The sequence below is a fragment of the Salminus brasiliensis genome, chromosome 3 (assembly GCF_030463535.1).
Source record: "Salminus brasiliensis chromosome 3, fSalBra1.hap2, whole genome shotgun sequence".
NCBI classification, from domain to species: domain Eukaryota; kingdom Metazoa; phylum Chordata; class Actinopteri; order Characiformes; family Bryconidae; genus Salminus; species Salminus brasiliensis.
This window is the reverse complement of record NC_132880.1, coordinates 26,221,200-26,240,438: the sequence shown is the minus strand read 5'-3', so window position 1 is coordinate 26,240,438 and position 19,239 is coordinate 26,221,200. Positions and strand designations below refer to the sequence as shown.

At 41.0% G+C, this 19,239-nt stretch overlaps 1 protein-coding gene across 1 annotated transcript in view; it reads right to left on the bottom strand.

Moving 5' to 3' along the window:
- Positions 1-19,239, bottom strand: part of stx1b (syntaxin 1B) — a 63,154-nt gene extending 43,915 nt beyond the window's left edge. The window contains exon 1 of the mRNA XM_072675727.1: positions 18,831-19,239. Within this exon, the coding sequence (XP_072531828.1) occupies positions 18,831-18,860 (30 nt within the window). The 5' untranslated portion in view covers positions 18,861-19,239. The remainder of the gene's footprint in view (positions 1-18,830) is intronic.

Below are 19,239 nucleotides of genomic sequence, written 5' to 3'. Positions count from 1 at the left end.
ACAGGTAAAAAGAAGAATGGATTCCACAAAAAAATGTATTCGAAAACATCTAGCAGAGGGTCTCTGATTGAAACACACGCCTGAGGACAAAATGCAGTGCGTTGCAGCAGTTAAAAACTGCCTGGAAAATCAGAGATGTGGGACTAAAATGATCAGACCACCTGAGTTCAGTCAAAAACAGCAGGCAATTTGCCCCATAATTTTCTCAGAGAGCGAGGGGGGAAATCAGTGGTAAGACAGAACCCCAGGACCCCATGTACATTTAATCCTAACTGAATTAACAGATAGAAACTTCAAACAAATCCAACCTAGTCAATCAACATTATCACAGGAACAAACACCTGAGACTCTCTTTTACACCATCAATTTAATTGTAATAATGCGTACACAATTGGCATGTGAATCAAATATTACATAAATATTTTAAACTAGGGATATTATGTGTATATGTATATATTATTATATACTATTATTATGCTCTTTAATGAAATGAGCTGGTTTCACAACCAGTTTCACAAAGCACTCAGAAACCCATAGAGTCATGTTCCTATTACCGAACTCCATAATCAACACAGTTATTAATAATAAAGTACACTGATGTATTACACTGTATTGTTTAAGTTGCAACGAGTTCAGTTCAAATTACTTGAAATTGAACAAAGTGAAGTCAGTGCTGCTCCAGAGAGTGAGGGTTCACCAGATCAACTCATTTATAAGCAACGTGTGTTCCCTCTATCAGGTCTAGCTGGATGATATGTTGAACAGTTCTGATTAAATCCACTGCACCGAATAACATCAGACAAATGAACAGCTAATTCATCACTTTTTCATCACTGCATTGACAAGCTATGCGGCTTCTCCGTAAACCAGCAGGAAGCCCACTCAGTTTATGTTCTAACATTTTTATTGGGTATAGAAATATGGGATGAATGGGACTGAGAGAAGACGTCTGCAGCTCGTGCAGAAAGGTGAGTGACAGCCAGGTCCCCTGAGTGCCTTTTTTTCCAGTGATTTATGTCTGTGTGTCTGTTAGAATAAAATGTTGAATGTTCACTGCTGAATGTTCATTTGCTGAAGTAAATCTAATGTGCATAATATGAATATCCCAAATGAAATGCATAGTGTTCTAAAGAGAATAAATAATTCATATGAATGAATGTCACATCAAAATGTCATGATTTGTTTCGTGGCAGAAAATCGAACCTAAAAAGAACAGCAAGGACCTTAGTGTTCTCCCAGACTCCCAGCACTCAGCACAATGGCTGGTTGATATGTGTCTGCATTTGGACTGACCTACTATCTGTGTGTTGTGTAGTGGGTGCTGGTCTGCACTGGCTGTATGCAAGCGTGTCCAAAAAAATACCTAGATGGTAAGGCCTTAGTATTAGCTGGAAAACAGTCCTAAGTTAGCCTAGTTACCTTTAATAGTCACATTTGATAGCATACCATTAGGTCACCGATATGTGAACTGGATATATATATATATATATATATATATGCTATATATATATATATATATATAGCATTGTGACTTTTTGCATGTACAATAAACATGTAGGCTGATAATGTGTGTTTTAAGCTTGGACTCACTGGACACACAAACTCATGGCAGATTTCAGTTAATGATAAAAGCTTAATGTTGAGTCACTTGAGATTCAGAACTCCATAACTCACTCAATGTTCAAACTCTGGGTATGGTCACTCAGTGTTCTCACTTAAAATTTTGAACTTTAGATGTGGTCACTTAACATTCTCTCACTTAAGGGGCAAACCTTTGGGTTTGATCATTCAGTGTTCAAAACTGCCATTTGAGGTTCTCTCAATGAAGAATTCACATTTACATTTCAGGCATTTAGCAGACGCTCTTATCCAGAGCGACTTACAAAAGTGCTTCACTGAAAATACCCTTAGCTAGTTTGTAAAGACTAGGATCCAAGAATATCTTAGATTAGATACTACTAAACAATCTCTGGGTATGGTCACTTAAGGTTCTCTTACTCACGGGTAAAACTCTGGCTTTGGTCACTCAAGGTTCTCTCATTCAAGAGTAAAACTCTGGGCATGGTCATTCGAGGTTCTCTCATTCAATGGTCAAAACTCTGGATATGGTCATTCAATGTTCTCTCATTCAATGGTCAAAACTCTGGATATGGTCATTCAATGTTCTCTCATTCAAGGGTCAAAACTCTGGGTATGGTCATTCAATGTTCTCTCATTCAAGGGTCAAAACTCTGGGTATGGTCATTCAATGTTCTCTCATTCAATGGTCAAAACTCTGGGAATGGTCATTCAATGTTCTCTCATTCAATGGTCAAAACTCTGGATATGGTCATTCAATGTTCTCTCATTCAATGGTCAAAACTCTGGATATGGTCATTCAATGTTCTCTCATTCAATGGTCAAAACTCTGGATATGGTCATTCAATGTTCTCTCATTTAAGGGTCAAAACTCTGGATATGGTCATTCAATGTTCTCTCATTCAAGGGTCAAAACTAGGGTCATTCAATGTTCTCTCATTTAAGGGGCAAACCACTGGGTATGGTCATTCAAGGTTCTCTTACTCATTAAAGGTTCTCTTACTCAAGGGGCAAAACTCTGGCTATGATCTAAAAATGTGGAAAAATCAGCCAACAGTCCAAAGATAGGTTTGCCAGTTTCTTCAAAAAACCTGATGGACAAACCAGTTTAAATATAAGAAGGAAAAAATAAAGTTCAAATCATAGATCAAATCATAGATGAAAGCATAGAATCGAAGTCACAAAGTATCAATCAGAAAAATGAGCTCTCGTTCTCCCAGTTGGAACACTTTCTGGTTTCCTGTGTCTTCCATGCATGCAGTTGTTAACTCCTTCCCTTCCAGCAGGCTAATCTGCTGGCCTCCAAAGGACTCGCTTGTCGTCTACCCTATGTTTCAGCGTTACGCCCCTCTCAACTAACCAATGAACAGTTGTTCTTGTTTTTGCCCATGGTCACATATGACCGAAACTGGTCATGCTAATGTGGGGCCTCATATCATATATGCACAGAAAACACAGACCAGCACAATCCTGCATATACTTTCCCAGAAAAAGATACACACTCTTCTGGGCCTCCCAAGGAATCAATAAATCATACCATATAGAGTTAGCATATACACTACTACCTGTAAATCAGCTACTACTGACATAGAGAGTCCAGCTCATTATTAATCATTACTTCCAATTAATAGTGTCTATCTGTGACCCCCACCATCACTCATCTGCCTTGAGGGCCTAACAAGTAGCAAAGATCAATAAAAGTATGGTATGACAAGACCCTCTATTCTTACAAGGTTCAAAACTGGATATGGTCACTCGATGCTTTCTCACTCAAGGGTCACTCTGTGTATGGTAATTTTAGGTTCTCTCATTAAAAGAGTCAAGACTCTGGACTTGGTCTCTCAAGGCTTAAAACTTTGGTAATGGTCATTCCAGATTCTGTCACTTAAGGTTCGGTCAGACAAGATTCGGTCCCTCACTGTTCCATCACTCAAGGTTAAGGCGTCAAGATTCGGTTACCCAGAGTCAGAGTCAACTCTGAGTACAGTCAGTCATGGATAGGTTAGGCAAGATTTGGTCAAGCAGAAAAAAGGGGTCATGCTAAATGAGATCACTGAAGAACCAATTGGATTGGACACTCAAGGAACCATCAGTCAAGGAGGGTTTAGACACTGAATGCTCCATAACTTACTAGTATTCAGTCAATGAGCGTCACTCAAGGTTCAGTCACACAGGGACCAGGATCTGCGTTGTTCATACAGGTGAGTGTGACTGTGGGTGAACATGTGTGTCACTTCCTGTGCATAATAATTTGATTCATGTTTTGGGGCTGAGCTACGACTGCAAAAAAAACACTCATCGGGAAAGGCGTAATAGAGAGTGAGAGAGAGAGGGAGAGAGAAAGGGGGGTCGGGGATGAGAGACAGAGAGCGAGAGAGAAGAGGAAGGACAAGTGAGAAAGGGAAAGGGAGAGAGGGTCAAGTGGGAGAGGAGAGAGTGCGGTAGTGGGGGAGGGTACTGCAGAGAGAGGGGGATGGTAGGAAAGAGAGAGAGAAAGAGAGAGAGAGAGAGAGAGAGAGAGAGAGAAGTATGGGGGAGGGGTAACAAATGCATAATGTAGGTTAAAAAGCATCTGTTAGCAAATAAAGGGATGAAAATCCTAGATTTCTTCCCATGTACTCTTAGAGATTGTGAGCTCATGAAGCGTTTGCCACTGAACTGCAGAAGGCACTGCTGGATGACAGAAGCCCAGCCATTTTCATGCAGTCCCGGTTGTTCGAGAGCCTCTCTCTGCCACAGTGCTTTTGGTTTACCTGGAGAGGAGCAGCATGTGTATTACATAAGCTGAAGTGTGGGCACTGGCTGGCCGTGCCATTAGGATGCATGCGTAGTTTGAATCGTGTCATTAGAAATGACTTATGATTGTATTTGAGCATACAATCCATTTCTTTCTGTTTCTCTGTTCACATTTTCCCCCACAATTTTCTGCCCAATTTAGTCATTTCCAAGCCCCCTACTAACTAGGACTTCGCTCATCACACAATGCTATGAGCACCGGGAGAGTGAAGGCAGTGGAGGCTAGCGCACGCTTCCTCCACAACATGTAAAGCTCCACCGCAGCTCCACCACACAGCACCACTGGAGCTCAACACGCTTGGATGGGAATGCTAACTGCTAATTCTGTAAGCTAACAGACACCCATGCTGGCTGGTTCAGGTGTTCTATTATGTCAGATCAGAGCAATCAGAACAGCGTTTAAAACATCGTACATCGTGAAATTTCTCACATTAACAATCTACAAATTCAGATTTCGATTGGCATAAATCTAACTCTATGGTTGCAGCTCTTCACACAGCCCATTTGTGCAAGGCACTGCGATCCACGGCCTGGCCTTTACCTATCAACTGGGCAAATAGTGTGGAGGCTTTGTTGGGGTAGAAACACAAACAGCACACTGCCTGTCAAGCCATACCTCACTGATCCTGCGTTCACTTGATGCGCTGAATGCGGGCGACACGCAACAACCAGTCATTACTGTCAACTTCAATGCATCAATAAATGCCTTAATGTTAAACGGAAAGATCTGCCATCTAGCATCAGGATGCAGGCGCTTTCCATCTCCTAGATCAGCAAGGACATGTCTTACAAACTTAAAAATACGCACCTAAATCAGATTTGTCAATACTAATAAATGAACAACATTTCTAAAATATAGAAGCTGTGTCTAGACTGTTAAAAGTATAGGATTCTGGAGGATCCTGGAGGTTATACAGTTTAAAACTGTGGATGAACCTTCAGGAAAAGGTCTTTAGAAAAAAAAAAGGTTCCTCAAAGAACATTAAGAGGTTCCTCCACAGTTTCAAACTGAAGAACCTCCATGTTCCTCAAGCATCCTATACTTTTTAACAGTGTACATTTACATGGGCTAAGTATTACAGAGAAATAAAATATTTATTATGAAGGTTTCAAATACAGTAAAGTGAACAAATACAGATATGTCAGTGAGTTCCGTCAATACATCAGCACATATCATATAACATCATAACATATCAGCTTCAGATATCTCACACTGATCATGGGGGGATTCTCAATTTTCTCCCCATTTTAGTTCTTTCCAGTCCCCCCTCTTACTCTCCCTTTCACATAACACTCTCAGTGCTGGGATGGCGGAGGCCAACATGTGAAGCTCCACCACACCTTTTTAAACCGCTGCTAATGCAACGCCACTGGCGCTCAACATTCTTGGAGGAGAACACTTACTGCTTATTTTGTTAAGCCAGCTTGCTGGCTACCATGGTACTGAGTATGTTTGTCAAATATAATAGAGTTTTAAGATAGATGGCACCTTTTATATGTCCTAAATCAATTAGCAGACCTTCATCAGGGACGCTGTATGGGGTTTTGACGATTCTAAGGGTCTGTGACCGAGGGCCTGTGACTAAAATGCATTAATTGAGTATTTTGGTAGAACTGTTAAGAGTCGTGGATCTCAGTTTTCATGGGGCCCAAAATCCCTGGCAACGCCTCTGATCTCCAAAAGTGCACAGTTTTACAAAAACAAATCGATCTAGAGTCAGTGGTCAATCATGTTCATTTGATTTTGGTCACATAGTATCTAACATGATAAAATAAATAAATAATAAATACATGTGCCATGTGTTCAAACAATAGCTACGTTGTTGCATATTGACTTGACATATGAACTGTGCAGTTCCACAACTCTCCACTAGCACTGAAAAGCACATCCTGCCCCAGTGGAGCTCGCTCAATGACAGACCAGTGCAATCACATCTGCTGTTGACTTCATATCCCATCTGTCACTGCAAACACACATACAAACACACAAACAGAGGGCCATATCATCGCTGGTATTAGAAAGGCTATGTGCAGTTTCTATGTGCAGCCTCTTCATAACTAGGTTTAGTAGACCATAAAACCACCTCTTATTGCATTATATGATATGATATGATATTATATTGTTTTAGGTATTGTGGTCCTAAGCTTTGGATTTTTCATCCAGATCATTTAAGATTAATTGGCACACTCAGTGTTATTAAAAGAGGCTTACTACTCACCTGTTTGTTGCTGCTTTTCATTAAAACCCTGGTGGATTAAGCGACTTCATTAAAAATGAGTTTTAAAAATATGATTATTAGACATATAAATGGCATTTCCTGTTTATTTATTGCCATTTTTACAAAAGTGAAATTCTTATTTTTTACATTCACTTATAATTTCTAATAATCTCTGTACTGTTTCTATATTCATCAGTTATTGTTGTTGTTTTTTTTGGTAATTTATTTCATGTGTTTCAATGCACTGTTTATAATTATTTATAATTATTGTTTTTAATTGCATTGTGATTGTTGACATACTGGTAGAATCAAATGTGCATCATTCACTTCAGCAAAGTGTTTCGGGTAGGCAAAGACAAGAAGCTAAACAGGTCACAGAATAGGAGAAAATACCAGTCCATGCCTTTTTCAACTGTAAACATCACAGTTAACCAAACGTTAACTTAAACTGCTGGAGTGCTTCTCACATTCTCTATGGACAATCATGAAATTTTAGGCCTTTTCCACAACAGAGATGCAGCCGTTGTAGCCTAATTATAGGCTGTTTCCGTATGCAGTTCTCTGCATCTTGCAGCCAGCAATCAATACAGTGCCTGGAGAATGACTAAGCAGGATTTCTCAAGGCAGGACCACACGGCAGTGGACTTAAAGACACACAGTTGTATAAGAGCATTACTGCAGCTGAGCCACCAATTACAGTTTAAAGCTAAAGACAGGATCATTCTGGGGCATTTCAGTTTGCTGTGAATGTGACACTTCATCAGTGTTTATCTCAGTGTTAAATGAATGACATAGATGCGGACTATCATTTTATCAACAACGAGAAGAGAAATCTAGAGCAGCCCTGTTATCTTTCTAACATTAGTAAAAAAAAATACAAAAAAAAAAAGACTAATCAATATTTGATGACTAAAACATCCAGAGGGTAACCCTCAGGACCTTCTAAGTGTTCCAAAAAGGGCTGATGTTTTCTTGGAATTATAAAATACACTACATTTAGTAGAAATATGCTTGTATGTAAACCTATTCTATTATAGGTGGAGACAAAAGGAGTAAACAGGAGTAAACACTAAACAGAGAATTGTCCAATCAGGATTGTTTTCTCATTGGTATCTGGGTAGACAGCTAATCGAGCACTCCCACTGGTTAGGACTTCACTCCACTACTTCTACTTCAGGTAGAATTGAAGGCCTAATGTCATATAAGGAAGTCACATTCTGGTCACAGTGGACATTCTGATCACAGTTCTTCTGTAGGTTCTAGATACGTTACCAGCTGTGACCAGATTTCAAGCGGTGGAGAACAGTGGTGGCTGCTCTGTGCTAGAACACCTTACTAAAAGACACTTTTTTTACTCCCAAAGACAATATATAAAATATATAATAATTTTTTACATTGTTAAAGTAAGCCAGCTGTAGCTGTAGAAAGTAAGCATGGGGTGGAAATGTTCATGGGACTGCCACTGTCCAGATTTTATTGGGGTGGTGATGCATTCTCAGAACAGCAGTGCCACTGATATGGTAATGTTCATGGTAGCGCGTGGGGCGCTGCTACATGCACCTACCAAAACATCTAGACATCTAGACGACATCTAGAGCAGCTCTGTGATCAGAAATTATCCACCGATGAAGGTCTAGAGGACAGCTGACACAAACTGTGCACCAACAGATGGGCTACAGTCTCGAACTGTACACTAGCCAGGTGGAGCTTCAAAAGGGTGGGGTCAAGTGGTGAACAGACTTACTTCTGCATGCGTCTACTTCCGTCCTGCTTGCTGCACATGTAAAGTTGCACTGATTAATATACAAGATGCTGTAGGCAGTAACTAACTGCACCAAAATGAAGAATGTTTTTATGGCCAGGCTTCCAGTCCAGCCCAATGTCTGTGGTGACTGTGGCCTAAGGGTTCTTTAACCCCCTGAACCTGACAGAGCCAGTACCAGGGCCGCTCATGGCTAATGCTAACCATACACTAGAAGACTTTGAAAAGACTAAAGTCTGACACTCTCTCACATCTGAGGACAGTTTTGTCATTACTCACAGAGATTTTGGTCACAGACTATGATTTTGGCATCTCCAGAGTCTCCTTCATGTCTCACCTATCCGCCAGAGATGTTCCTGTAGCCGCTTTGCTGCTTATTCATAATGTCCGTGTCACAGTCTGCATGAGCCAAGACTGATGATATTATAACATGGTTGTTGCAAGACTCACATAATTTTATTCAGATGCTGGAAAATTTTCTGCGACAATGAATTCACTTGAAAAGATGTTTTTTGTAAGGCCAGCACGACCACATTAGCCACAGTAAGAGCGGACCAGCAGTTCTGTGTTTTCCGGCACTATATAACACATGCAGGTTTCTCAGATTCTGAGTGTATGATCGCATTCAGAGCGCTCTTCTGATTGGAAAGTTAAAGTGGTAAAGTGCAGTACAGGTCACAGCTGTGGTTCCCCTGCCCCATTCCCTTCTTTCTAGCCAGTCTAGGGGATATCTGCCCCCTCTTTTTATGTTTATAGTTCACAGAACATCTTCAATAAATGCTCACTTTTTTAAGATGTGAGTTACCAACAGCTGGGTCTATATGGACTGTCAACACTAAAATAAGGACAACGATAATGATGACTATACAGAGTGTCTGAGTGAGGCACTATTTAGATTGCAGTTTATGCCTAATGCTAAGCAAAAAGGGATCTAGGTCTGGGTTATAAGACTGATAAGAGGTAATTTAATGCTTAACAATGGTGAAATATGTTTGTTGCTATTTATAAACATCTTAAAATGTTCTATGAAGAATTCAGTAGTCACCCAGAGGTCTTACCTAAGTGTTCTTTAACACAGGGTATAGTTCTATATACAGAACCACAACAACTTAAAGAACCATTTGAAGACCTAAATATTTCTAGTATTGGGTTCTTCAAAAGACATGAAGCAAACTGGTGAATAATAATTTCCATGTGTTGTTTAAATATAGATGTAGTTTATTTTTTATGATCTAGATATATTTTTTTGACTTCATGAGGATTGAAGTTGAACTTTACTGAACTGAACTTTACTGAACCCAACATGACTCACACGTATAGCTGTCTAGCTGCTTGTAATTAAAAATGCCCGTCTAGTTATTTTATCTTCACTGAACTGATTATGTACATAAAAACTGAAATGATATGATTCATTATTCATGTACTCCTTATTTGGGATGCAGGTGGGTCAATGCAGAGTAATGCCGACCACACTACAACCTTTCTAATTAAACAGAATAATAAGCAATTTAACAATGCTACAGGCTAATGACCTTAAGCATGAGGGTCATGGCTGCATTGCCCATCCAGAAGGTTGTTTGTTAACATGCTACTGTAGAACAGAATAGCTTATGGTTATGATCAGCCATCACATTAACACTTCCTGCCTAATACTGAGTATGTCCCCCTCATGCCGCTGCAACTGGTCTGACCATTCCAGTCATGGACTCCACAAGACCTCTGAAGGCATCCTGTGGTATCTGGCACCAAGGCGTTAGCAGCAGGTCCTTTAAGTCCTGTAAATTCTGAGGTGGGGCCTCCATGGACCGCATCAATGAGCCTTAAGTGCCCACGACCCTGTTCCTTTCTTGAACCACTTTTAGTACGTACTGACCACTGCATACAGGGAACACCCCACAAGACCTGCCTGATGTTTTGGAGGTGTTCTGACCCAGTCATCTAGCCATCATAATTAGGCCCTTGTCAAAATGGCCCAGATTCTTATGTGACCATTTTTCACTTTCAACAACTGTTTACTTACTGCCTAATATATATTCATCCCATGACAGATGCCACTGTAGATGGAGATGAAAGCAATCAGTGATTTTTACTCTTCAATTCACCTGTCACTGTTGTTAATGTTATGTATAATACGCATTATGTATTATGTATCAGTGTGGCCATTACTTTGTCCACAACCTGATCTCTGTGGATCAATGATGTCCACACAGCAACCTTATAGTTAGAATAACAGGCATTTCGATAAGCCCTAACTTTGATATATGGCTTAAATATAAGGTCCAGGCTGGCACGGCTCATCTCAATGGTCATTTGCTGACAACTGAACAAATTGTTGCTGGAAAACAGCCAAATATCTTTGCAACCGTGAATAGAAAACATTTTTACATCTCAATATTACTAGCTCTAGCTTTAAAAAATTAAATCAATGTTTTATTTGCTAAAACTGACCTCTCTCCAAAAAGGCAAGATGTTTGGAGCGCTGCAAACACACACATAGCCCAGCCTGTAGCCCTGCCCAGCTGCAAACAACAGAAACAGCAAACTGCCAATTATGTAAATTAAGCTGCTTTGAATAATCAATATCTCTCTCTACCCTCTCACCAAATCCCCCCCCGTCAGCACCGAGCTCTTCCACATGTGCATCTGTAGTATAATCTGCACCGCAAACACACACATAACTGCCACAATGTTAACTAGGTCAATCTGATCAGTTTACACACGTTACAGCATTGCACACACAGGCAGCCAAACCACAATATACACACTTCCTTTCAGATACGACTGGGTGCAGTGTAAAACATACAGCTGTTCTAATGGAGAGGCTCCAGCACGGTTTTCAGAGCCTGCTTATATTAAATTCATGTCTTTAAAAGGGGCCATATGAAAATTGAATGTCCTTCCCTCTTCATTTTTGGTGTGTAAACATTTAAAGCATCAACTGGCCGCTCCACTTTAAATGGCACAGCAGATATACTGAAATTAAGGACCTGATGAGTAGGAGGAAAAGTGGGTGTCGACCTTCTGATCACTGACACTCCCATTAGTGGCAGCTGGGACCTATAAAGTGGAAAACTCTCTGACTGGCTCTTGTCAATCACCTCAGAAAGCCTTTTACATCTCAAATGTGCTGAGAGCAGAGCTTGTCCAGACCTCCCTTGGGCCCTAAGCAAAATTCGGCTGAGGTCTTCCTACCTGACCTATGAGCCGTGCAAAACCATTTTCAGTTGCCACACAGTTATACCCGACTATTAACATTAACAAAAATAAGACATTGTATTTAAAAAAGGGTTAAATGCAGAAAACAATAAAGTTTAACATTGGTAATTGGCTGCAGCAGTATGTCTTTTATGCAGAGCACCTTAAACATTATAGATAATTATTATTTTTATCAGCTATATCCGGCCCATTCAAACTGGCTCTCCTGGATTTCATTTTCATATACAGAATATTACTGATAGTGTGGCTTGGTCGAATGCTTGCCGGTTATTATTTACTGAGAAATGTGCGTCCATATTTCCCAAGCGATGATAATTAAAATTTCAAATTCAATATTATAATCTATAGCCAGTGTCAATTTGTTGCTTTCCATTCCACATTAGTCCACAGTTGTAACTAAACCTTGACTGCAACACTACATAATCACTGTCTTTTAAGTAGTGTAGCCAGTCAGCCATACATTATCTGGACTGGTCTCCAGAGAAGTTCACTTATATTATATTTATTAAGTTATTATGTTGTATTTTCCAAAGAGGCTGGCCTGTTGAAATTCATCAAGTGTAATGTAAACTTTTGTCAGGCACAAAAAGTCAAAGAACACAGCTCTGGACGAGGCTGGCAAGTAAGCAAGATACAGATCACGTGATGTACTGCTGAGCTAGGTTAGCAAGACATAGAGCTGCACAAGGGATGCACTGCCTAGCTATGTTAGCACAACAGACAGGCTAGAGATGATCATTGTGCAGGGCTCTGTACATTGTATGTAGTCAGCCAAATCACCCATTCACCCCAAAACATATAAACACAAAATTTGCCAAGAACACAATCACAAATAACTCATTAGGCCCTAAACCCTAAATCGGCCTAAAATGCAAAGATAAATCATCAAATCATCCCAAAGACATACAGACAAATCACTAAATATGCCTAAAAAATGCAAACAAATCACTATATCGCACCAAAGCACAAAGTTACAACTCTACATTGACCTAAAATGCAAAGACACATCACTAAATTGTCCCAAAACAGCAAGTCAAAACGTTAAATTGGTCATAACTGCATAGGCAAATCCCTAAATCGGCCTAAGAGGCTGGCTTGTGCTAGCTGCATGCTGCAAATGACTGCTAAACCTTCTGTGGTTTTTGTTTTTCATTCATAGCAGTGTAAATTATTCTGTTGTTAGGTTATAACCAATCATGCTCAAAAGCACCCTCCGGTCAGAAAGGCTACAATATAAAATAACAGCACAGAAAAAGGCTTTCGTTGAGCTGAAAATGAAAATCTGAAATGAGCGTAATTTTCATTTCTCTGGGTCGTTAAGCCTTTAAAACATCCCCCAGGACCGCTCCTCCTCGCGCGCCGTTTGTTGTGCTATGCTCGGGGGACCGGCGCAGTTATAGATCAGCATCTGCTATTTTTGTAACTGTTTTATCTTAAGCTCAATAAACCGCCATAATAGCCACGCATGCAGAGAGTCTTTTCCTCGCCTACCCCGCCCGCCCCCCAATCTCCCGCAGCCTCGCTGCATGGCCGCTTCCTTTCCTCTCTCTGACCACTGATGGCATTTTCACTGAGTCACTGTGGAGCGATGCAGCATGTTTCACTTCTGTAGAATGGCGAGTTTGGATGCCATGGAGTTGGCCACCTTTATAGTGGACAGAAGGGACCACCCATACAGCACCTGGCCGCTTCATCGCATGTTCTTTTGCCCACTAGTGGAGTAACTATATACATATTATCAAATTCAATCCAATTTCTGATTCAATATTCTTCTGTGAATCTTCTGTGCTAAAATGTTCTTGGTCCCCCAAAACATCACAACTTCTAAAGATTATTTCTTTAGAAACAAAGATTTGAGAGTAGGAGCGACCATATCAGAAGCCCCACTTCTGTCCTCCCACTATGCCAGTATACACTCAGATGTCCTGTTCACATCACTCTGACAGAAAGCACAAAGCATTTGTTATTGTATTGTGAATAAATTTCAAAACACAAAGCTAAATTACTGAATATCCTATACTGCAAACAAAATGTACTAAATTGGCCTAAACAATAATGATACATTTCTAAACTGGCCTAAAATGCAACAATAAATCACTAATCTGGCATATAACACAACAATACATCACTAAATTGGCCTAAAATGCAAAGATAAATCACTAAACCACGAACATAAATCCCTAAATTGGTCTGAAACATAGCGATAAAACACTAAATTGACATAAAACACAACAATAAATCACTAAATCGGCCCAAAACTGTAAAACAAACCACTAAACCACAAACATGAATCCCTATATTGGTCTAAAACACAACGATAAATCTCTAAATTGGCCTAAAATGCACTGATGAATCACTAAACCGCAAACATAAATCACAAAATTGGTCTGAAACATAGCGATAAATCACTAAATTGACCTAAAACACAAAAATAACTCACTAAATCGGCCCAAAACTGCAAAACAAACCACTAAACCGCAAACATGAATCCCTATATTGGTCTAAAACACAACGATAAATCTCTAAATTGGCCTAATAAGCAACGATAAAATCACTAAATTAGTCTGAAACACAGCAGTAAATCACAAAATCGGCCCAAAGCTGTAAAATAAACCACTAAACTACAAACATGAATCACTTATTTGGTCTAAAATGATAAATCACTAAATGGAAAACTTCTGTTTTCAGTTTTTATTAAAATGACTTTGCTGTTGTAATGTTGGACTACTGTTTGAAGATTTCTAGCGCGCTCCGAATGAAGGCCACACCCTCCCGAAACCGTGGACTGTCTGAGACAGTAGAGGAGTCGAGCCATGATTGTGTTTCTCCTACGCTAGCAGATTTAAATATAGTCCCGCCGCTGGCTGCGTATGACCTTACACAGCCCAGCGGCCCATAACCCTCCTCACTCTCCTTCAGACAACCAGGAAACCATGCGCTGCTTACACTCACTGCTGTAACTGTGGCAACATGACACTGCACAAATCATCGCCCGGCTAACGAGACGCTAAAAACACCACAACATCAGGCTAGCAGCATTAGCACTCGAGCTTTACACAGCTTAGCTTAGCTTCAGTAACAAGCTTTGACTTAAGACATTGCTTTAAAAATGACTGATATTATTGAAAATAAATAATAGTCAGTTAATAGTTATTTCTTGCGGAGACAGTGAGGTTACTAAAAATAGCTTTTCCTTTAGATTTTTTTTGCAGATTCTCAAGGCATATTTTTCTGGGTAATAGTTTTCTATAAGACGGTCATCCAAGAGATGACAAAAAAGATCTATAAATGTTATTGTTATTGTAAATTAAATGAATTAATTTTATTATCCATATTAGTGATAATTACTCTTTATGAAAAATATACGTGTCAGTGCTACTAACAAGTGTAGTCCCAGAGGCCTGAGCCTATATAAGCCAGAAACCCTTTTTAATAAACTAAAATATAAAATGTTTCACTTACAGATGGAGTATTATCTTATTCTTTTTTTTAACAACATGAAGGCCGCTGCTGGTCTGAAAATGGATGCTGCGCTTCCCTACATATCAGCAGTTTTGCCGAGTCGTATTGTCTAGTTTAAAAGTGTGATTTGTGTAAATGCTGGTGCCTGTGGAGACTTACCCTTCACTCAAGGACAGACTAAAGCCTGAGGAGTGGAAATGCGAGGCAGCATGCACTGAGAAATGTCTGAGCACTGAAGTGCTAATCTTTATCTTTTAGGCACTACCTGCACTTCCCCCTATAGGGGGCGCTGTTTTAAGGTTTTTTTACCGCTTTTTTACTTAGCGTTCGCGTAAGCGTTGCAATGCAGGAATCTGAAAGAGTTCATAATGTAAAAAAAAAAAAAAATATATATATATATATATATATATATATATATATATATATATATATATATATGTCAACATAAGCTCCTGATTGGATGGCATAAATCAAATTTTCATATATATATTTTTTGTTTCTATTGAGGCAGTGACGATAAGTGACGAGTTATGACACTTCCCGCTACTGGGGACGCACATGGTTTTCATGGATGCATGAGACGGGGTACCAACAGCACCTCACCTAGCTTATTATTTTAGACTCATTTTAATGGATGAATGGCAGATTTTAGTGGTTAATGATCATTTTAATGGATCATGCAATGGCCCAATCATGGCCTAGAGAAGCCTGCAGTAAATACAGCGCCCCCTATAGGGAAAAGCACATGTCCTTACTTGCTTATTATTGTCCAACTGTTGTGAGTTTTGCACTGCTGTTAGATTTGGCCGTTTCTCAGTTGAATCAAACGGATGGAATCTCGGCACACAGGGAAATTAAAAGGGTAAATCTGGCCTTCTGTGGGAATTTAGTAGAAGAAATGCGCTCCCATTTGCCAAAACCGAAGACTGATCTCACTGCACAGACTTCTTGCACTTTTAGATGGATTGTGATGGAATATCGTTCACTGGACACTGATTGTAAAGCTAGCATTAGCTGTACTATGGCGAACAGGTCAGATATACTGCTGGAAAACTCATGTAGCTTTATAAGTGCTGTCCCACCCATATTCAGATCTGTTGCGATGAACAGATTTACGATGTACCTAGTAGCCTAGTGAGCCTCAGGACATCCTTTGCAGTCTCAGCTAGTACAGCCGGGCCCTTAATCACGCCTTCACTCAAAGCACAGATCCAGCAGATCCATTCAGATCTAGCAGGGTCTGAAACAGCTTAGGTAGCAGCAATGCTAACACAGCGTCGATTAACACTGCTCAGTGCTGTCGTACTGATGACTCATGAGAGGAAAAAGATTTATAATGGAGAAACAAATTTGGATTAAACTCTACACTGTTTCTACAGACTAACCAGATGAAGCACCTGATGAGGAGCGATTTTACAGTTTAGCCTGGAAATAGTACCGAAATACACGTCAATTCAAAGACAAAGCACCAGTTTCTCTCAGGCTGCAATGCAAAAAGTGCGACTCTGGTGAGAGAAATTGTGCTAAATATATTATTTCTTATAGTGAGACCTACAGCTATAGGCAATTTATATTGGCCATTTATTTGTTTTACATCATTTCACCTAATTTAGCTTGTTTCAATCTGCCTAAAAATAAGTAAAAAAAATAAAGAAATAAATAATATAAAGTAAAAGCCACATCCCCTACAGATACACACTTCTGTACATTTAAATACACAATTACCGTTTATTAACTACCTGTAATATATCGGGGGGGAACATGTAGGAAGGTACTGTATTGTTTGATTTATTTCTAAATTAGGCAAATAAATAGAAACAGTGTCTAAAATGATTTACAACAGAGCAAATACATTGATTTTCTAATTGTAACAAACAATTAGACAAAATTGTAACATTTTCAGACTGTTCTGTATTTTTGTGAGATTAATTTTGCAACGCCACATTAGATTTTTTTTAAGGTATTAATATAACATGTAACTTGACCAGGGGAAACCATAAAACGTGGTTCAGTTACGCCACATATATCCATCAGCATGTAGAGACTTTGTTACCTTAATGTCCAATCCGGTTGTTCATAAAATGATCATAGTGCAATTTAACTGAAAAATAATTTAGTTTGGATTAAATGCCATTTATTCTTGTCCAATTTATTTAAGTCAGCACGATTCCTGCATTTGATGGCGACACATTGTCAGAGCTTATAATGTGTTTATGCAGAAGTGTATGGCCTTCTGACTCTCACATAATGACATTAATGCAAAGGGAAAGGAGAGGGGGGAGGCAGTTTTATGAGCGGGAGGAGGGAGGGGGGGGCTCTCTTTCTGACAGGGCGGATATCATACCCTTGCACCCCCCCTCCCCACCACCACCTCCCATTTCGAGCTCTATATTGACTAGATTTAAGCCGACCTCGCTCACCAGGATCGTGTCTTTTTTATGCGCACATTTTCCTAGCTGCTAGCAACAATGCCCCCTAGCTTAGCATACCGCTCGATGGCTCTGAGGGTCTCGGGGCCTCTGCGCCTTTGCCTCGAGCTGAAGCACCGTGGGCATCTCCGCCCAGCTTCTAATCAATAAAGTGGAGCAGAATTCATGCTGCAGTGCACACACACCCACGTAGGCTGAACACCACATTACGTCTCCCCCTCCTCTCTGTCTCTCTTTCCGTGGACATGGAAAAATGGCTACGTTCTCTAAGGCTCTCGCTGCATATGCTCATGTAACCCCGCAGGTTTTTCCTCGCAGAAGGACGACGCGGCTCCAGCCATACGTCACCGTGATGCCGATGATTACATAAAAGCAGATTATTCCCCAAATCACACAGCACCTGCTTCTGGTATGCGATGCAGCGAGCGTGCGTATGCACACACACACACACACACGCACGCAGCTGCGCCCTGTGTGAAGGGGCTAGTTTTAAAATGGGGAATATGACTAAACACAGGTGCATGCAATGATGCTGCGCGCCCTGCGCGCCGCCACGACTCCTGCTTGGTATGCGCTTCTCGAAGAGGGGCTTGCGCTGTCAGGGTTTTTGCGGCAGTGCGGTGGCTAACACGCACATGCACACGCACAGCACTGTGCAGCGGGTTCAGGCGGTTCATTACAAAGACGATGCGCGTCTGAAGACGCGCACAGGGGGTGGGGTGGGTGAGGAGCTAGCTGGAAGCCGTGCTAAAGCACAGATTGCGGTGGTTCAGCTGCAGCAGAGGAACTGTGTTCTGCCACACAGGAAGAAAGCAAGCCGCTACGCTAATCCGCTAACCCCCGCCCCGTCTCATCCATCCACCCCTCCATCCTCCTCTCATCGTGGGTCAGCAGCCCAGAAGGGGAAGAAGACGAGAGGGATAAAAAAATCACCCAAGTCCCAAATCCCCAATCCCTGCTGCTTTGGTGGAGGAGGGGTGGGGAGGGGGGACAGGGCTATAATAAAAAAAAAACTCACATAGAAAGCCCCCATCACCTCCATCACGACACCCGGCCATAAAACCCCCCTGTTACAGCGCCATTAACCACACACACATACACACACACTCTACAATGCAGTAGGCTTTAAAAAAAAACACATAAACATACATTTAAACTCTCTCTCTCTCTCTCTCTCTCTCACACACACACACACACACACACACAAATATACATATATATGTATACACAGTGCAACAGTCTGTGGTTGGTCATTATGGTGCACACAAGTGACAGGCATGCAGAGCTGCGGCGAGGAAGGGCAGGATGAGGATGAGGATGATGAGGATAGGGATGGGGATGGGGAGGAAAAGAGGGAGGAAGGCTTACGCTCCGCAGCTCCTGTGTGCGATCCTTCATCTTTCCGCCGCCGTTCTGCCTCCAGAGAGCCTCTACTCTTCTTCTTCTCCGAGCTGTTCCCCCCTGAAACGCCTCCTGCTGCTCCCCTGCGGTCTGCTCGCCTTCCTCCTAATGCTCTCTCCTCCCTTCCTCTCTCTCTCTCTCTCTCTCTCTCTCTCTCTTTTCTATCTTTTCTCTTTTTCTGAGGGGGTCTCACGCCCTCCTTTTATTCTCTCCTCTTCCCTCGTTCCACTCTCAGTGTGCAGTGTGTGTGAGCGTGAGCGTGCGCGCGCGCGTGTGTGTCCTTCCTCCCTTTTCCTTTCCTTTCCTCCTCCTCCTCCGCAGCAGCAGCAGCAAGCGAATGCGAAACCGATGCTGCAAAAAAAAGGGAGAGAGAGAG